General features: G+C 38.1%; 1 protein-coding gene across 12 annotated transcripts in view; it reads right to left on the bottom strand.

Annotated features, from left to right (window-relative positions):
• The window catches only part of GRIA4 (glutamate ionotropic receptor AMPA type subunit 4), a 212006-nt gene that overhangs the window by 132088 nt on the left and 57765 nt on the right, over nucleotides 1–22153 (bottom strand). For all 12 annotated transcript variants that reach the window (XR_014958693.1, XM_021529343.4, XM_021529348.3 and 9 more), the window contains one exon: nucleotides 10678–10917. Coding sequence is in view for 10 of the 12 variants with exons in the window: in XM_021529343.4 (XP_021385018.1) it covers nucleotides 10678–10917 (240 nt within the window). In the remaining 2 variants the exon portion in view is untranslated. The remainder of the gene's footprint in view (nucleotides 1–10677; nucleotides 10918–22153) is intronic.

The following is a 22153-nucleotide window of genomic DNA, read 5'->3' as shown; positions in this document are numbered from 1 at the left end:
TGCTGCAGTTCTACCCACAGTTCACAGATTCAGAACCCACAAGGAGATATTCTGATACAGAGGAGAAAGGAAGTTCCTCTTCCCACAAGGGGTAATGAAGAGATCACGAAAGAGAAGGATGCATCAAGTGGGGGGGGTTTAAGGGATGTTTCACAGAATAATAGAAGTCCTGTGCAGAAAGGCACACTGTGAACATCACACTTGGCTTCAGAACAGAGATTTTCATTCTCAACAGCATGTAGCTGCATTAGGAAATACCTGGCAGAATGCTTTGCTTATTTGAGGAATCAATTTAGCAAAAGGCACAAATGAAAAGATATATACAATGCTTTATATATTGGTCTTTTAAAATACATTTATTAAACACTTCAGAATAAGGATATTATTTTCTCAGTAAAACAATTATATGATAGTATTAGCTTACACATTTTTTCCCCAACTCTTTCCCTGAAAAACAAATATCGAAACACTTTTCATGGGAAAAGGCTATTCTAGATGAGTTTCTTATTTTGAATAGTTTTAAAACAAAATAATAGAGATGTTGAGACATACTAGTTGAAGGTTGTAAAAAAAGTTTGGTTTTAATCTAATGCTTAATGAGAATGAAAATACAAATTAAAAAGAAAATACAATCTGAAGTTATTGCTAGAATATTTTTCAGTATCATGATTTGAATTTGTAAGACATGAAGATTTTTGATATTTAAATGACTTCGGCTGTTCTGCATCCAGACAAAGCTAGGACATTTAATTAATATTTGGCATATATATATATATGTATATGTATATATATATATAAGAAAAATTCATCTACACCCTCAAAAGTAAATTCCACACAAAAATAAAGGATAGGGTCAGGTTCATGTCCTGTTTTATACTCTAAATATAAACTGCCTATAATGTAAATTTGGAAAAGCTGCCTTATTTTTACTACCATTAGTTAAATATTCTTAAAAGAGTTTTGAATAATTTAGACCTATCTGAAACCCTCCTTATCCCATTATATAAAGGAGAGTACTTTGTTTTTTACAGGAAGGATATAATTGAAGACAGAGATATCAAAATGCCTTACTTTTATCAAGTTTACTAACATAGTAAAGTGCTTTCTTTCCACTTGATTTATCTATACATATAAAATAATTTTAAAAGAGACATCTGCAAACACATTTCTCTGGTATGAGAAACGTCTTTGAATAGCATACTTAAAAAATGTTGCTTATTATTTTTCTGTGTTTAATACTTGCTTATTATTTTATGTACACTTGACAGTTTTATTTAGTTTTCTTATTCTGAACTCACTACAGAGGAAATTTGGCTCTGATACCTTTTATGAAATAAAGCATGTATTTAGGACCTTCCCAAGCTCACTGTCCCATGCTGACTGGACTCACCCTTAGGAGCGGGATGATCTAGGATACAAGTCCTTACTCCCAGGAGAGTTTCTGTATTCTTTTCCCAGTGAGAGGTTAACACAAAATGTGTATTTGTTTGAGGGACCTACTAGCAACCCTTCTCTTTGGTGACACTTCAGCATTTATTATGCCCAGATCTTCAAAACCACATAAAATGTTCTGCTTGCCATTTGCAGATGAAGTCACACTGGAACAAAATGTATGCCCCTTGTCCAAAGGAAAACGTCCTGCAGCACCCAGGTGCACATTAATATTAAAACCCACCAAGGTACTTGCACAAAAAAGGGATTTTGAGACCCCAGGATTAAAGGACCCTTTGGTATCTCTTTTTGCAATTGCAAGATGCTAAATACCTCAAACATGCAATGCAATTTTGGTAACAGAAGCAGCTGCTAATGCTGTTATCTGTAAATATTAGTGCAGGAAATTCCCAGTACAGAGGCAGAAATAGCATCTGTAGAACTGTGATAAGCAGTCAATCATTTTAAAAGGATGTCTACACTTCCACCACCCCTTCTGGAATTGACCAAAGACAAATTATTTGTATAAATATGTATGTAAATAGGATTCAGCTGTAATTTATGAGGGAATCACCTAAAATATATTCCATTTGCAGGGAAAATGCATCTCAGAATAATGAACGCCTAAACACATTGAAATATGCTTCTTTACAGAAGCAGAAAATGTAGCCCTAAAATCACAGTCTGCATGGACGATAGAATGACAGTTCAATCAGCTGAATTAAGAATGTGCAACTCCAGAAATACCCTTATGTACAAACAGAGATTTACACTAAAGCGGAATTACCTTTACCTCCTGCTCCAGCTCTGGAGAAGTAACTCACAATACACAGGGGATAAATGTCTTACAAATAGGCCAAGGAGGGATCATGAAGAATTAAATTAGTCTTATACATTTAGATTACTTTTTAAACAATAGGTGCATAAAAATGGAATAGTATATCTTGATATTTGTAAGTCTATGTCTTATTTATTTTTATTTTTAAAAGTCTGCTTTATACTCTATTAAAACTTGAAACATTCATCTTCACATAGATAATACTCTCAAAAGACAAGCTAATTTTTCTAACTAAAAATGCATTTAGAAACAACTTGGCACAAGTATTTGTTTTACATTCAGTATTAAACTGGCACCATGTCTGGTCTCTGGCACCATTGACTATACTGCCCTTTGTTTGCTACCACTTCGTGCTCCAGCACTGAAGCCAACACCTGTGGCCATATAAAAGGCCACGTTCAGCAGCTGCAGGACTCGGATGTCCATACTGAAAGGAATTTCTAAAGCATAAGCATTTGGATGTGTGGCTGGCTTCCTCGTCTGAGTCTTTTCAAGGCCCTCTTTGGCGGGCCACGCTGCTGGGTGCTGGATCTATCAACTGTCTGCAGTGTTTCTGCTGGCCAGTGTGCAGTGGTGACATAGCACAGCCTCAGACTCAGAAAAGATGCTCTTGGCTATGCTGATGTAAGGCTGCCTTCACTGAAGGTAGCTTTTTGCAGGGTTTGTCAAATGTGATACCACTGATATAGATATATGTAAAGAAGGGTAAGGTCTACCCTAAGATGAACACAAGTCCAGTAATTACATATGTAAAACACCTCCTCTTATTTGGGATCAAATAATAAAATAAGAAATGTGCTCAGAGTTGCTATTTGAAACTCATAAAAGCAGCTGAACTTAATTCTACTATTCATAAAATCTAAAACAAAAATGCCGAGACATGAGCTCTTTCTCAGAAAAAAATGGTATGAAGTAATTTTTTTTAACTACAGCCTTGTGCGTAAAAAGCTCTTAAGCAAATGGAAGCAGACATTCAGAATTACAGACCATACTGTCCCTGCTCTCAAATAAATACAGAATGTGTGTAAAAGCCAGATAAAAATGACATGCTTTCATTTAAAGGAATGTATTACATATGCAGGTAACAACAAATTAACTATTCTCTAATTCTCTGATATCGTTAGAACAAGCCAATGGAAGTTGCAATGTTATTTACATTTGGATATTGGAATATAAAAGCATATAGAAGTAACAGGCATAATCTTGTATTACACATGTGCAAAACTGCGATAAATGCTACTGAGAAAAGAACTTAGCTCTAAGGATTCTACAACACTGTCACAAACAAATCATTAGAAAGGGCAGAGATGATTCACTGGCATGGCAACTTAAAAAGCAAAATTTAAAATTATCATGAGTCTCTTGTCTTCTCCATGGCACCCACTAAGTCAGAATAAAGAAAACGCAAATTCTTCAGACTAGGAATGTAATAAGCAGCTGTTTATTTCATGTTTTAGGATTTATATATTTCTATGACATTTGCATATTAGGCTGTGTTCCATTTTCTGAGTGTTTAGCCAGATGACAAAACACACAGAAAAGTTCTCATGCAGCACAGCTTGAGCCACATCTTACAGGCAATACCAAAGTCAGGGGACTCATCTGTACACTTGATGATCAGCTTTTGATTCCAATACCTGCATTTTCTGTTAATTTCAACCTTGATCTAATGTTCAATCATTTCAGTCAACGAGAGATGCACTTTTGTTAAATGAAGCATTCTGAAAGCTCTTGGAAGACTTTTCACATGTAGTAAATTAAATGATGACCCTGTTGATTTACCAGTATTGCTTCTCTTTAGTGGTAAGACAAGGGAATGATGGAAAATCACAGTATCATTACTAATGCTGATTTTAGGCACCAGCTGCATTTTAGTTTCACGTGTGCATTTATTACCTATATTTTCAAGCTGCTACCACCTGCTGAGAAGATGAGGATGAGCTGGCATTTTGCTGGTATAATTATTAATGAGCTAACACTGGCAAAACAAAATTCGCTGCAAGTTAATTACTGATGGATAAAGCACATTGCCGTATTTCATTAAAAACATGGAATTTACTGTTACTGAGTACAGACAACAGTAGATCATATTACAAACTTACTGCAGTTCTCTAAATTCACTGATATTTGACAAAACATTTTTTCCTATGTTCTGTGTATTGTTTCAGACTGGCCTGCATTAAATGACAATATAAATTTGGTACAAAACAAACATAGTGGTGGCTAAATCCCAATGTGTGTGAGACATGATTCACTGGCCATGTAAGAGTATTTGCTGAAGACAAACAGCTTTTTCTCAGATCTAGTGAGGAATATGGAAAAGTTCAAACCTGCAGACCATCATGTTAGAGCAGTCAAAGGACTATGAGAGCAAGTATTGGATGCTATTTCTTTTATCAATATTTCTTCAATGTTATGACAACACTGATCTTTATTTCACAAAAATTTGGCACAAAACTGCGTGATGCAAGTAAGAAACTCACATTTTTAGTGGACCCAGTCATGAACTTATGTTTCTTTTTTATTGTCCAATATTTTGCCAAAGATCAGTAGAATGAAAAATTCATATTGTGGGAATCCTACCAAATTCTTCCTGGTGATAGTAATGAAAAAAGGGCCCAAGACCAAGTGGATGGCTGCAATTAAAAAAAGTCATATTACCAAAATAATGTTCTTTACAATCCAAGACATAACTTTATTTTCAGGCTTACCTGTGATATTATTCTAGAAGTTTAAGCCAAGAGTGATGTAGGTTTGGGCTTAACAGTGTTATGCAGAAAACAATTAATAAATACAGAGCAGTGTCAAAACCATTTTTTTTCTGTATTGTGTTGTAAGGTCATCTGCAATTTGTTTTTTTAACAGCAACACTTGGTCCTTTTCACTTATTTCACAAATAAGAGCCTTGACTCAGTATTTTTATGCACATAAAAATGTAAGTTATATGTTTATATCACTACTGACTTTAGTAAGTTTAGCTCTTTCAATTGAGGTATTGAAACAACTTTACAACTTGCTATTATATTACCACTACTTTCACTACTGAGACATTGAAAAATTTGTTCAGAAGTGTAGTAAAAATTTTGAGTAAAGCTTGATGTAGGGCCAATTCTTTCAGCACCTAAATGCTCAGCCAATGATAACTTATTGAGTACCATATTCTAATGATAGTCCTTCAACCTGATTTTACAGTGTTCTTATCTAGATCACTTAGAATATTTTTGATCTGATTTTTGAATAATATAACACACTAAATGTTTTACAAGGGCGATATATATAATTGAATAAAAATAATATATTATTGAAAGTTGCTCCATAGTAGCAAATTAAGAAAGTTGTCTTTTCAGTGTTCCAAGTACTGTGTAAAAGCCATTCCCAGTTTCCTAAAGAAATCATGACATCTACATAAATAATCCTGAGGGGACATAAAAGATCATCTGGGGTGGATATAGCAAAGCTCATCCCACTGCAGATATTTACTAACCTTTTCAAAACTTCTGAAGTGGTAACAATCTTACCCTAGTGGTAAGAACCTCATGGACTTATCCCAAACTGATTGAAACATTTTTTCCTAGTAACACTTCAAATCTGCCAACATAATTCTATTTTGTCTACATCTTATCAGATACACACAATTATCTTTGCATCTTAACAGTCTTACAATAAAAAAAAAATAAAATCTCCATTTGTAAAGCTTTTTCTCATAGGTGATTTTTTTTTTTTTAATATTCTTTCTCTTCAGTGGACCCTTGAAACTTATATCTATATGTGGTGGTCAGTGATCACAGTGCCATTCCAGCAATGGATCCTTGTGCTACATTTATACAGAAGACCTTTGTTATAGCTGAAAACAGCATCTAGTGCTTCAAAAGGGCACGGAAAATTAGTTTGAAAATTTTTGATGTTTTCTTTTGCAGTGGAAATCTCAACATGTGACACAGCAGCATGGCCAGCTCAGAGACAGCAATATTCAGCTTTCACATCTCACACGCAACATTCTTTTTTGAAATTTCAAAATAAGCTTTACTTTATTGGACTCAGTATGGCTTTCTGTACTTATAGCTCACCACAACTCCTCTGCCAAAGCTGTAAATTAGATTAGACTGATAAACTTTGCATCTGATTGTAAATAAATAAAAAAAAAAGATCGTAAATAAAATCCATAGTCTCCCTCAAAATAAGAGGGAAAGCTTTAAATTTCCTATACCATTATTTGCCTTCTCCAGATATCTTCTGCTCTCTTCTGAGACTCACTTATCCTCCACAAGTTCTTAGAGACAAAAGCCTAGAGATTGCTACTCTGTGTACTCTAGGATTAATTCTAACAGGCCACCAGTGCTTGTATAAACCTTCTGCCAGGTTTAGATTATCATAGAACAGTTTCAGCTTTGAAGGAGTTGCTATTAAAACACTATCCAGAAATGCGGGAAAATTAAATTTACCTTGTGCACAGTGAGCTAATTTTCCTCATCTGCAGCCATGACTGAGTTGGCTTTATGGACATGTAATTAAAAGGAGTGGAGGGAAAGAAAAAAGCATTAGCAAGGTACATAAGCAGGCTCACACATGATGCCTAATTTCTATAGAATATAACTATTTTACAGTCCTTGCCTCTGGTGAACCAACTGCTAGGCCAGCTGGTAGCTCCACTCTTTGTGCTCCCCACTTTAGTCACAGTCAGGGACTGAAAACTTGCTGGGAAACACAGCTGAATTCAAATGGATGCTGACATTTTGTGAAAGCAGTTTCCAGCCTGTTGGCTGCCATCCTCCCTGGTGTCCTATGTGTCCCCATGCTGCTCTACAGCCTCTCTGCCCCTCTCCATCATGGGTCCTCTCAGCTCTGGTAATCCCTGCAGTTAAACTAGCAACTTCAGCCACTCCAGCTTTCACTAAGGCTGCACGTGGCCTGGAAATCTAACACTGACCTCTTGTAAGTTCAATTCTTGCACTGCTCAACTCTGTACTGGATATTGGCAATGCTAGGTGAATGGTTGGACTTAACCTTAAGGGTCTTTTTTTCAACCTAAATTATTCTATGATTTTATTCTTAAAGAGCTTCTCATTCATCACACAAACTCCTCCAGCCTTCTTCTGTGGTTTCAGGGTCCAAATTTTTCTTTCTGGTGCCTGAAAATGTTGTCACCAACTACAGGCACTAAATCACACTATGGGCATATTTGTGCAAGGTCAAAAATCCAGTGGATTTACAGATACAGAGCACCACTTGATTATATGCCTCTTTTTAAATAAAATACCTCTCAGTCACAATAAAACAACATATAAAACCTGAATATTCTTCTGCTCCACTCATTTGGTTTTTTTCACTTAATTCCCTTTAGTGATGACACCTGAGTACTTTTTCCCTGCTGGACTTCCCTTTCCTCTGGGTATCTCAAGGAGGCACAGTTTTTGTTTCAGCCCTTTCCTACTATGCTTTGCATAATTCAAATAAATGTTATTCAGCTTCCTTTTTCCCTGTCCTGTCTGTGTTCCTGGCAATTTGCTGTTAATATTAATTGTATTAGGCATCAGGTCATAATTAAACCTTTTTAAACCTGGAAGGAGGATAAGAGAAAGTGGAATGTATTGAAACAAAAGGACCCTTCAGGCTTTAGCCTTCTTTGTCATTCTTGACTTGCTCACTTTCCCCTCTTAAATAATGAGCTGAATTTTCCTTCTTCTTTCTCTTAGGTGTAATGCCTCTTGCAAAACCTGCTCTCCTTCTCCATAATGTCCCCTGCTAGATCAAATTAATTTTGTAATTTTGCCATTCTTCCTAGTATCTTCATTCTGGCACAGGACATTGATTTTCCAGACTGTGACTTTGGAAGAACATCAGAAAGGGAGATTTAACATAATACCTGAAGCCACCACCTCATCACAGTTTGGGTGGTCCAACACTGCTACAGGGTCTAACCCCAAGTGTGGTATGTGGGATTGACTTACAGAGACGCAACAAAAGTACATTCCTGGCCTAAACTGAAATGTTAACATAGGTGGCTACAGCATTAAAGACTGGGGTTCTGTAGGGAGCTTAGGGGCTGTCAAAGAGATGAATGGAATGATGCAACAGAGAAACCTACCTTGAGAATAGGATTTAATTGTTCAACCCCCAAGACTGAGCAGCAACTGAGTCACATGCAACAGAACCAAGAAGCAAGCAGGACAGAAAGGCTCGAAAGCAGGTCTGAAAACATTTGTCCACCACTACTGAAGTGTATTTTGTCATGCTATTTTTTCTGAGGTACTTCTGCCTTTTACAGTACTGACAGCTGCTAAATACTGCCTTCTTCACAGACAGCTACTGTGTCAGGCTGGAATTTAGGCTTATTGCTTCCCCCATAAGCTCCTATTCACAGCTTCCCACTTAAGCCACAAAGATCATCTTGCAAGTCCAGAAACAAAATGCTGAGGGGGTTCCCCTTCCTTCAATTGCTTCAATGGGGCTGCTCAGAGAAACAGGGAGACATCTGGCATGTAAAGGAAGGATCTCTGGCAAAAATTTGGACAAGGTTAATTTCTGGCCTCACTGACAGAGATTCTATGACTCAACATCAATGATATTTTTTTCTTTTTATAGTTTTAGTAAGGTGATGTTTACCGTTTTTTAATAGCATATCTGAGGTCTGGACTGAAATTTTGTCTTGTGCAAAGGTGGTGAAAATTCACTCAACAGTTATGTGTCTTTACAGTACTCTTAATACCAAAAGATACATTGAATCTTATTTTCTCCTGCATGAAACTGCATCACAAGACCTATTCAGAATTTGAGAGACAGCCCAATGTAGCATTCCCTGAATCCAAGCTGGAAAATGTCACATCTTTATCAAAGACATGCTGATGAGTTCAGAGTGGAAGAGTTCCGTGCCATAAGAATTAATTATTAGCCATGCTGTTATAGACTCTGTTCTGAAATTGTCCTTGGTGTGATATCACCTGCTCAAAAATGATCTCTCCATCTAATTAAGTGTGTGAATTTAGATGAGAAAGGTAACTACAGGTTGTGCACTTCTTTACTTAACAATATGTTGAACTTGTAACACCACATCTGTAATTATCTGCTTGTTTTCTTGTTACCCATATCTTGAGTAGAAATTCTTTAAAATTCTGTTATATTTTTCTCTTTCCAGTTACCTAATACATTCTATAATGCTTCCCAGAACTTCCCCTATGGGTCCAGCAAGCATTAAAAAAATATTTAGTTAAAAGCAACTAACAGATAATTGTGAAACAATACAAACTCTTTAGTTTTCTTCCATTATTCATTTTGATTCAAATTCAGGTATTTAGGCAGCATATCAAGGTAAAAACTCACTAAAATGTAGCGCTCGTATATAGGAGAAAAATAGCTTCTATAGCCATAATCAAGTAATTAAACAGATTTAGATAGGTCTGTGTAATTCCCTATTTCTTCTGTAGAATAATTATACTGGAATAAAGCCACTTATATTCCAGAATAGATTGTCCACCTGGGAAACTCTATTGAAACAGCTGTAGTAAAATAATTATTTGACTACAGCTATGCTGTTTATTCCCCCTGTGAAAGCAAGCCACCAACATAAAAATCTTGCCTCTTTTGCAGCTCAGCTATGCTGGCTCAGTCCTATTCCACAAACAAAGACTTTGCCAGCAGAATGAACACACCACTCGGAGAACAGCTTTTACCTCTCAATTCCTCACTGAGAGGTGAACTACAGTGATGCACTTACAGTTTTTATCACTTAAACAGTTCTTAGATGCATTGGGATGTGGAATTGAGGCTGTGGAAAGAAAACAAACCCTTTTCTGAAATTGACTATATATTTTGTAAAAGTGTAGTCCATCACAGAGGTAGCTCCAGCTGAAAGGAGCAGAAGATGGGCTGTGGCAGCACTCCCTCCCTCTGCCTGTGGATACCTTGTGCCTTGCAAGCATTGCCTCTGACCTCCACTACTATGGCACAGCCTGAGGGCAGAGCCTTGCTCTGCCTTGACCTTCCAAAGCTTGGAAGTCCCACAGGTTTTCTCTTGTCTCAGCTTACAGCAGTGCAGATGCAGAAAAGAGGCTGTTCCTCTCCACTTCTTTGTACTGCTGTCACTTACAAAGTGAATTGAAGAGAGAATAGAGCTGTAACATTCTGCTTATTGAACTGTATTTTTGTTTCACTACCATTAGTTTAAAGATTTTAGTATTCTAGACTTAAAGCGCAGGCTTTGGCTGGTCGATTACATACTATGTGAATCCAATACCCAATTTTTGCAGACTAAGGAGTTCTTCCTCCAGCCACACAGCTACTCGGTGAGAGGTATTTCACCTCAAAGGCCCTCTAAAATTTGGCTCCCCAAGCTCTCAATGGGAAATAAAAGTTCACAGCTCTTGCCCAAGTCATTTGGACGAGGCAGATAAGAAAGCTGGGTCACAACTTACCTCGGTCTGTGTCATACAGGAAAACAAAGCGGTTCCACTCGTAATGATCCAGCAAGCTCAGGAGGGCTCCCCGCAGGGACGGCCGCAGCTGCAGCACGAACTGGCTCTCGCCCTCCGTGGGGAAACTCGGCGTGATGAGGGAGATGTGCAAGGCGCTGCAGAATGAGGTCAAGGTGTGCACTGATCTCTTATCATATAGTCCAAAAATGGCAAAAACTCCTCTAGAATACTGGGAGCAAACTGAAAGAAACAAACAAGCAAGCAAACAGAGTTTCAGTAGTGACAAAATCTGTAAACATGTCTTTACACATTCCAACTTCCTGAAATTTCTAATTTGAAGATTTTCAATTCTGCGTGTACAGTTACATTCAATTTGCACATGTGCTTTGTTCTGGAAACCAATAAATAAATAGCTAAATAAAATTTTGTGACTTTCTGATCCTATTCATAGAACACTAAACAATTCATAGTGGTTTTACTCTAAAATAAAATGTAAAATAAGTAATGTGCTTTTGTATACCAGTGAAAAAAGTCAACATACATAGCTCTGCATAGAATCAGGCATTGAGCATTTCCACTACCTTGAACTAAAAAATGTTCACATTCTAAAATGTGAAAATTACTGACCTTGTAAGTGAAATTTGGACATTTTGAATTGTAACGATGTACAACCTTTGCTCCCTTTTAAACAGGAAGCCCTTGTGGTACATTAAAACACTCCTAGAGACATTGAGTAAAATCATCTTCATGAATAATCTCCTTGACTTTAAGAGGGCAGTTTAAGTAAAATGTAGTAAGTCAATGTGATTTGACTTTTGCCCCAACCCTTTTATTTCTACTCTGTGCTAACTGGAAACCAGAAAACAAATGACCTGAATATATATTCTAAGTTTTGATTTGCTCTTGGACTCATTTAAGACATAGAGAGAGAGTTCTATTGATTTCATCACACTGGGTAAGGACTTTACTGATCTCTGCACATAAAAGCAGGCAAATGGGTATTTTATTGCAGATCTACTGCATTCCTCTCAATTCATAAAGGGTCTAACGAAAAACATCCCATTTTTTTGAAGTACAAATGAAGTTATTAGAAACTGTGTGATCATTAATAGTGTTACCTCTCCCAGACACACAGAAAATGAAGAAAGGAACAGTCATTTAGGGGATCATCATATTTTCTATGCTTTCCTCTCACTATTTCCCATGCTATCCTGTTCCAGATCCTCTCTTTTTAAAGTCCATTCTTACATGTTGCCTAAACATGGGAAAACTTAAGGCACCCTCCCACTAGCTGGGAGTTCACAGTCATTCTGCATGTGCAGAACACTCAGGGAACAATGTACATACTTAGCAAATTCAAACCACTCCAGCTTTAATTTTTTCCTATTACATTTATTGCTGAAAATGAAAACTGCATTTTTCTCCTAAGACTTGGGTGATTTACCCAGTTCTGATGCCAAAACTGGAATAAGTAGCTTGAGGGCAATTTTGTGATTTTATGTTCTCCTCCACTGTTATGGCTTCCATCCTAATGATTTTTAATTCAGATTTTATACCAATAAAGCTTTTTCAAAAGCTTTCTTCCTTTACCTAGGTTGACCTTCAAGATGTGCATTTCTTAAAAAACCCTCTTAGTATTTTCTTTGTTGGACCACATAAAACAGTTTCTCACAGACCCCTCAGATGATTGGCTTGTCATTCCACTAATCATCACAGGGAACCTTGCTCTCTGCTTTCCCAGCTCCACCTCATCTGCCCTGAATGCAGATGACCGACATGTTGAGAATTTCTGTTAAAGGTTTCCTGCTTTTTTTAATATTATTTCCCCATCTCAACCATAAAATATTTTTTCTGATATATATTGAGACAACACTGTGTTTTTCTAAAATATGAACCTCAGTGATGGCTGATGATCATGTTGGGATCAAAAGTCTGCTCCTTCTGGGCTCTTTGCAAATGATGAGTTGCTGCTTATAGCAGAGTATTTTCATTAGTCACTGTTATTTGTTTTCCATCATGCCACATATATTTCTGCACTCCTTTAAAATTACTTGTTTGTATGCTTACAGTCTTAGTCTGCTCTGCTGGATGTACTTATCTGCCTCTCCAGTGAATTCCATCATGGTACCCTGACTTTTTGTCTCTGTACCTATTGTAAAATTAGACAGTTATGATCTTTCTCCTATAATTGTGCTTCTCCAGCCAGGTACCTCCTACCAAAATTTGTTGCCATCTTCTCCACAGTTTCATGCTTGTCTTTTGACTCTGTTTGTCTTAATTTCCATAAATCACTTCTCTTAAGACCATGTCTAATTTATTACATTCTCTTGGCAACTGGAAGATAGAGATCAATCCTTTACTACCTTAGTAACTTCTGGTTGCATTTTATGCCATTTTCAATCTATATTCATATTTTAAAGCTTTCTTTACATCAAAATCTGTTCTATAACTTCACTGATCATACACATTACAGCTCTAGTAAGAGACACTTATTGCATCTGCCTTTCAGTAAACCAGTTCTTGAAGAACCAGGAAAGAAAGATGTGACTTCTCTGTTCTCATTAGTCATCACACCTCTTTTAAGATCAACATTCTCCTTGAGTAAAAATCAAAGTGGTAGTTACTTAATGTGTTCCTTGTTTAGACAAAATCCTTCCTAAGGCTCCTTGTTGTTGTACTTTGCAGTTTTAGAGGGGCAAAGAGTACTTTTTGTAACAAATGGCCCTTATAGTAGGAATCCACATGATGAAAAATTCAAGAAATCAATACCAAGCTGTGAAATGGTACACTTAGCAGAGTTAAAGCTCAAATTCATTCTCAGGATGGAGAAAAACTCAAACTTGAAATTTCATTAAAAAACATAAAATTACCCTTAAGTACTTAGAGTAACAGAATAATAATTCTTCACGTTCAAAGCAAACTACCCTTGCCCCAGTCTAAATCCAAATACGATAAAACATTATCTGAATATCATTAAAGTCCTGAAATAGCCAATCCAAGAAAACTTGTGCTATTATACTTGAGATCAAGACTGGAAAATAACACAAGAGTGCCCTTCTTTGCTCCTTGATAACAAAAAATGCTAAGATGAGGGTTATGAGATTTTTTTCTTACTCAGTACAAAACCCACAGAGAGGAAAAGTGCCTGTGACACTATGGAGATGAAGCTTAAACATATGCAGAGATGCTGCAACACTCCTGAATCAATTTTACAGTAATCAGCAGCAACCACAAAATCAGCAAAGCCATGAGGATTTGCATTCCAACTCACTACTGTTCTCAGAAAATGCCTCCCGGCAAACATGACTACCTGAATTTGCCAATCCTTTTTCCAGTTCCAAAGGCATTTTACTTATTAAAAATTAACTAAATTATGCTTGGTAAAACAGTCACATACTAGCATTCTAAGAAAATTTTGTTCAAGATTTTTTCCCTCATAAATACAAAGCAGTGACAAATACACTTTTATGAGCATACTTTGAAAAATATTGAATAATTTGTCTTTAAACCAGATACCCCTTAGTAGCTGACAACTTACTGTCTGTATTACACATACTATTATCTCCTGCAGATCTTGCAGTACCATTGGTCTGACCAAAGATGGGATGAATGCAGAGGTCAGACTCATAGAATCATAGAATGGTTTGGGTTGAAAGGGACATTACAGATCATCTAGGTCCAATATTCCGTGTCATGGGCAGGGTTACCTGCCACTAGGTCAGGTTACTCAGAATTCCATTCTGCCCGGACATGAACATCTCCAGGGATGGGGAGTCCACAACCTCTCTGGACAAACTTTTCCAGTGCCTCACCATTGTCACAGTGAATAATTTCTTCCTAATATCTAATCTAAACCAACCCTCTTAAAGTTTAATACAATTCCCCCTTGTCCTGTCACTTGTAAATAGACTCTCTACATCTATCTTGTAGGCTCCCTTCAGGTACTGGAAGGCTGCAGTTATGCCTGGAGCCTTCTCTTTAGGCTGAAACCTGGTTCTCTCAGTCTGTCTTCAAGGAATGGTGCTTCAGCCCTGGGAACAAGCATCCCCCCACCTGTGGACTGGCTCCAACTGCCTCCTTGTTGTCCTGGAACCCCAGAGCTGATGCAGCCCTGCAGGTGGGATCTCAGCAGAGCAGAGTAGAGGGGCAGAGCCTCCCTGGCTCTGTTGCCCACACTGCTTTGGATGCAGCCCAGGACACCAATGTCTTTCTGGGCTATGAGCACTCATTGCTGAGACATGCTGAGCTTCTCATCCACCAACACCTCCTAGGCTTTCCCCCAGGGCTAGTCTTGATCCTTTGTCCACCCAGCCTGTTCCCTTGGAACAGACTCCAGAAAAAAACATTGCATTGCATCTTAAAGCACCAAGACAGCATTATTGCAGTAGTTGTAATATGAATTAGATGTGTTCTATTCTAGCTGATTGTACTACATGATAGTACAACCACTTTAAAAGAATAGGAGACTTGCAGGACCTTCAGTTAAGAAATGACACCATAATGCCAAAATGCCAAAAACCTGTATATACTGAAGGGTTTACTGAGACACACGGAATAGTCTTCTTTCTCTGTAAGAGAAATACTTTCTAAAGTTCCTGCTATTGCTCTAAAGACAAGTCCCTTACTTAAAACACAAATCTTATCTTGAAAAACAAAAATTAAAAAAATTCCAACAACTTCTTATTCTCAAGTTATACCCACATATCTTAAATCCTCTAAACAATATATTTACAAAGAATAAGTAGGGCACAGCTGTTAGTAAAAAAATGTTAGTTTTGCTCAGCAGCAAACAGGAGCAAGTATAGGAACCATATATGTAGGAACCTGGAAGACCTGCAGCCTAACACCACAGTAACATGATAAAACCTTCATCAGCCATGACTCACTGACCCTGAGTGTTCCAGGACAGTTTCTGGAATAGGCATTATAAAGTGCTTTCCCTTATGTTTTCAACTCTTGTGTGGGAAGCCCTGGCACAGTCAGCTATTACAGATATGTTGACAGACACATTGATATGTCACAAAAATGCAAACTGTGGAAGTGTGAAAATTTAAAGACTCGAGTAATTTGCATTGTGGAAGTTTTCAGATATGAGGACAGTCTTTCATTGCTGTCTCTTCCTTTCCTCCTATGCTTTGGACATCCAAATGAGGGTTAGGGATTATGACTGGTCAATGACAACTTCTGTCTGACTCTCCTTCCTCCTCAGGCTGCTCACCTAATCCAGCATTGGATCTCTCCAGGAGATACTGTCCTTTGCAAACTTTTCCAGCATGTGCCCTTGCTGTGGCCTGCAGATCTTCAAGAACTGCTGCACTGTAAGCCTGTGCTTACTCCAAGAAGGAGTCTTTCAGGAAAAGACTGCTTCAGACTGCAGGGTCCCCCACAGGCCACAATTCCTGTCAGAAAACCTCTCTCCATTGGGCCACAGCTTCTGCCAGGAGCCGGCTCTACTGTGGACTTTTGTTGCCCTATTCTTTTAAAAGTTTCAAAGATCTTCTAGAAGTTTTTTATGCTTTCTGATGTTTACATATTTCTACTGGAGTTTTCACACATGTTAATATGATTGTTTTACATTCTTCTTTGTGGATAGAGAAAATTGATAAGACTGTTGGTTTGACCAGTGTGGTTGGAGAAGTAGCAATTTCATCCTCCAACCCACTGTCACTTTTAGAATTCTATATATTGCAAATTCAGAAAATAAAGCTCTCTCTTTTTTTCTTTTCTTCCCTCTTCTGCATCTAACGTGCGTGTGTGTTATTTCATGTCGTAGTGCGACAGACTTCCACCTGCTGCAGCGTCATTCAGGGCACTTCCACCTGCTGGCATGGGATCCTCCACAGGCTGCAGGTGGATTTCTGCATCCCCATGGATTTCCTTGGGCTGCAGGGGCATAGCTACTTCACCATGGGCTGTGGTGGACTCTCTGCTCTGGCACCTGGAGCACCTCCTGCCCCTCCTCCTGCACAGACCTGGGCGTCTGCAGGGCTGCTCCTCTTGCATATTCTCACTCCACTCTCTCACTGCTCCTATGCAGTGTTTTTTATCCTTTACCGAATGTGTTATCACAGAGGTACCACAGCATCACTGACAAGCTCAGCTGGCTGAAAACTCCGCCTGACATAGGAGTGGCCCCTGGCATCTTCTTGAAGAGTCTGTCCCTCTATTCCCCTCCTCCCAGCCAAAAAAGAGCAGGCACTGATCTCTTCTCTGTGGTGAGCAGTGACAGGACCTGAAGGAATGGCCTGAAATTGTGTCAGGAGAGGTCTAGGCTGGATATTTGAAAAATGTTCTTCACCTAAAGGGTGGTTGGGGTTGGGGAACAGGCTTCCCAGGGAAGTGATCACAGCAGCAATCCTAAGAAGAGTTCAAGGAGCACTTGGACAATGTTCTCAGGCACGTAGTGTAACTCTTGAGGATCGTCCTGTGCAGAGCCAGGAGTTGGACTTGATTATGTTTGAGGGTCACTTCCAACTTAGCTTATTCTATGCTTCTTTGATCTGGTAAACTCCTGAGAGCAACACATTTAAAAAGCATATTTAGGGAACCACATTTCCTTGTGCCACCATAATAGCACATGAAGACTTTCATTATGAGGTATTTCAGCAATGCCATCAGTCTTCTGGGGTCACAGTCATATACACTGTTTTGTTCAGCTGCTGTGCACCTGCCAGCACTGATGTAAAAAATACTGTGCAAATTCTTCTGACCTGAAGAACTCCTTCCAAGAGGAACAGCCTATCCATATGGAGATGCAAGATCTACATGTGACATTAAGCACAGACGGGATAATAATTTAATCTAAATATGAACCACCTCCCAATGTCAAATGATTTATAAACTTATGTCCATAAGAACCGTGATATTGGAGATGAGCTTTGACATTGACATTTCCTGTTAAAATGTCCAACTATCTCTTAGTTCATTTTACACAGATCATCCCAACAGTCTCTTTCTCCTCTCTGCTCTCTGATCCATCTCCTCCTGATCACTCCACTTACCTCCACCTCCTGGAAGAGGACACAGGGCCAGTTAGATCTCTGGAACTAAAAGACAAGTGATGTAAATTCATCCCTCTGTAGTTTTAAACTACCTTGCACCCAAATCCAGTACAGATTTGAAACACATGCTCTTCCTCAGTTGTGTTTGAGACTGATAATTTAATACTAAATTATGTTCTTGCACTAAGAAAAATTTCCAGCATTCAGATGAACTTAATAAGCTGAACTAAGTCACTGATATAAGATGACAGACAGTATTATATAAAAGAAAGTAGTGTTTCATAAAGTGGGTAGATGAAAAACATTATGGAGGTATTAGGATCAGTTTACTACTATCTTAAAAATTGTCTGGAGTAGAATAGGATACTTCTAAATACAGTTATCCAAACTAGGACAAAGGGAAACAAGGACTTCTTTACAAATTATATAGTTAACACATCCAACAACATCCAACAAAACCCTATTTGTGTTCTATTCATAGACCCTGCATCCTCTAAATCATCATCTACTTTTACCTTTTGATCACAAACTCCTTCAAGCAAATTAATTATCTTGTATTTAGGAGGCGTATATAACATATCAGGTAGCAACATATCTAAAGTGTTATAACCACAAATAATATCACAGCACTACTTTAACCAAAACCAGATTTTTGCTCTAAAATTTAACACCGTATTAATGGTTGAGGTGAACAAAAAGAGACTACATTATGATCTTTCCAGCTTAAAAAAAAACAAAAACAAAGAAAAAAACCCAAATGAGTCACAAGTATTACCCTCTTGAGTATTTATTCCTTTCAAACATTTGTCCTCCTATAATAAGACATTGCATAATGAGAAGTCTGGTATGTTGGGTACTGAATCACTGAAACGAAATTCATCCCCTGGAGCGAGTCACTTTGCATTCTCATGTCTCAGTTTTGAAGGTTTAAACTGTCTGTTCCATTGAGGACCATAAGCACTTGACAGGAAGGCCAGTCTCCTATTAAATATCTGTAAAAAGTTTAGCACAATGGTCCAGCTGTCTCAGTGTGGTTTCTGAGTGCTACCCCAATGTGCATGAATGTTATACCTAGTGGGCCTGTCTCTTGCAGTTCCATAGTAAATTCTGAAACCCTAAAATTACGTAAGCCTTTGCCCTAAAGGTCATTGTGTTTGGTTGTAGGCATAAGATGAAGCATGTACTAAAAAGTGTGCAGGAGATTTTAACTGGAGTTCAACACCAGATATACCGAACACAGAAAATTCATGAGTGTTTTCTATTCACAGCAGTGGATTCCTTCTAGTACGCTCTTCTAAGCAACTTACCAGCTCATTTAAAAATCCTCTCCTAAGTACAATTAAAGCCTTGGGTGAATGTGCTAGATCAAATGGTAATTGGGGAAATGCAATTCTGTTTGTTCAGCTGCAGATGTGAGAACATATTGCAAAACAAGATACAAACTTACTGTATTTTTTAATTAATTGCCACATTTCCAGAAATCATTTTTGTGAATTGTCTCTAAAAGACTATTTCTGCTCAAAGACAATTCCTGAAACAATATTTAAAGGTGATAGTGCATTGCTTGCCTATTGAATGGAAAAATTGAACTGAATGAGCTTAACTAACATGCCCAGTATTTTCTTATTTTAAAATAAATTTAAACTTTTCAATATGGTATTTTGTGTACAATGTCTTAGATCACAAAGCTACAGAACTTTAACTTTAGAAGGTTATCCTGAGAGATGCTGAAAACACAAGACCATTGAGACCAGGCAAAACTGGCTTGTAAGTCCAGCTGCTGAACTCTTCTCCATGCTTCATATGTGTTATGAACAAAACAGCCTGGCTGGGGCACTTGGCTCAAACTAAGTACTGACATTGAAATGTTAATTAGCTAATTGCTCCTGGGAATCACCTACACCCCCCACCCACACTGCCATTCTAGGACTGGGATGCAAATAGAGGAGCCTGTGGAATCATGGGAGGGGGTTTTGGGGATGAAAACACCCCTAAATGGAAGGCTGGGCACAGTGGAGGGGGCTGGACAGGTGCACTGGCTGGGGAAAAGGGAACCACACCCCTAGTTTATGTCTGACCTGTCACCATAGCCTCCAGAGGACCGGACTGGACAGGGCTGTGGGAAGCAGGAACAAAGAAGCAGCTCTTCCTGGGGTTACCAGGAGGGAAGGAGAGGGATAGCTGCTGCTGGACCTCGGCAGCAGGCTCTGCACATCCCTTGGGCTACCAGTGTGCCAGGAGGAAAGGAGAGAGGACAGACTGCTGATCGGGGCTCCAGATACAGACTGGACACCTCTGCACCTCCGGCTACCAGCGTGCCACGGAGACTCCAGGGGCAGACCCTGCTGCCTTCTCCCCCTTCGGCTGCCGGGAAAGCTGCAACAGCGGGGGCGAGCTCCGCGTCAAGCCCCCTGCCCAGCTAAACTTTTTAATAAAGAGTTGAACATTAATAAAGGCATAGACCCTGCTCATTTCAATTTGGAGGCAAGATTTTCTCTCCACAAGTTAATACATTGATTGACGTTTCCTCCAAGCCAATTGCAGATGCTGTGAAACAAGCACGTGTGTCTCTGTATGAAGAGGGGCACACAGAGAGTGGAGGAGTCTGTCTCACCTTATTCTTACCACCCAAAAGTCAAGGGTTTAATTTGTTTTTTGTTTTCTGTCTCTAAACCAGAAAAAAAAGTATATTCCAAAGACAGATCTTAAAGTGGGTTGTAAATTTTGTGTACTGATTTATCCACTAGAGGTATCTTTCTCTTTTTAACTGCAAAATGAAATGACACAATTTAGATAGATAGATTAAAAACTGTTCACACAATCTTACTTTAGGAAAAATACCTCTGTATTTTTAATTCCCTTTCCATCCCTAGATTCAATGTGATTTAGAGCTGCACTTCTCCGAGGCCCATGTCATATGACCGGACACAGATCCCTTGCAGCTAGGGGCTCTAGGTATTTCTCAAACAGAGATAAAGTATCTCTATTTTCCTTAAAAGTGCTTACAACTCTCATTTCTTGATAAAGAACACAAAGTAGCTTGGCCATTAATAAATTTCTGAGAGGGAAACTGCTTTAATCTTTAAATACTTTCCATCTGAAAACTTGGGCACCACTGAAGTATTTTACTTTCATTAATATATAATTCCACATAATTTAAATCCAATGAAATGTTTTTACAGAACAAGAAAAAAATTTCCACTGGTTTTATTTACAAAATTTCCTTTTCGTCTGTGCCTTGGCTAATTTCTTTGATAGAACACCCCTCATGAATTCCATATTTGCTGAACACTAACAAATCTTTTCTCATTTTTAAAAGCACTTTACAGCTCTACAATAATTCATCCAGTCTTTGTGCCTTTGTCCTCCAGTCCTGTGCACTCCATGGATCTGATATTTATAGCTGCCTGGCAATGCACATACACGTGCATATCCCTAATTCTGCCAAAACTTTCTTTTTGAAAGCTCTCCCATAGAGAACCCACATACAGCATTTACCTTTCATAGTCACATGAATGAGAATCCACATCGGTACAGAAGTTCTTTTTTGGCTGTTTGTAAAAGCTGATAAAAATACCAGTAACGTGAGAGTTCCAAGCTTTTCAGAACTACAGAAGTTTTTTAAAAAGTTAAACGTGGCAGGAAGTTCCTATGGCACTGGCAGGTTTTCTCAAGGACAAAGTCTCTACAGCCATCTCTGATTTTCTTTTTCTGCTTCAGGATAAAAGCTTAGAGAGGCATAACAGATTGCATGGAAATTAGACTGGACTACAGTAAAAGACTGGCTTATGGAATCAATCGTAAAATTCCCAGTTGCTTAACTGAGGTGAACATTTCACCTCTGATACTCCTGATGGTTAGAGATCTTCTTGCAAAATCCTATCACCTTTTCAGTTTGCCAGCTGAGGGAAAACCCATCCTCATTAAAAGAATATCTAGAGAAATCATGTTTGATAACTTATCTAGATTGCCTGTGTGATTAAACATTTTATGGTTCTCTGATTAAACATTTTTTCTCTTTCTTGGATTGATTAATTTTCTTACAAGACCTATTACTTCTTTCAGCTCAAATCTGGACTTCATCCAAATATTTCTTTGTAGAGAAAACAAATTACTTTGCAGCTTGTTTTTCCCCTAAAATCTAAGATTTTATAAAACCTTGCCCCATATACTATTTTAATGAAACAGAGCAAAGAAAAATATGAATTTTGTTTCAAGAAGTAATCCTTTGATGGCCACTTCTCTGCAAATCTAGCCTTTTTATTTATTTATTTATCTTGAAAAGGGAAAAAGAAGGCATATTTAAAAATAAACTTTTCTTTCCAAAAGAAAAAGAGATGGAAAAAAAAATCAGTTTTAAATAGGAGGGTAGCTTCTAAAGCATGTAGTTAATTACATAAAAATAGCTTTTTATTCATAGCTGTGTAATCACAAGTTTTTCTTACATATAAGAAGAACCATTTGAAGTTTACAGA

Source organism: Lonchura striata, chromosome 1, assembly GCF_050655825.1.
Source record: "Lonchura striata isolate lonStrDom1 chromosome 1, ASM5065582v1, whole genome shotgun sequence".
Classification (NCBI taxonomy): Eukaryota; Metazoa; Chordata; class Aves; order Passeriformes; family Estrildidae; genus Lonchura; species Lonchura striata.
This window is presented reverse-complemented; position numbering and strand designations above follow the sequence as displayed.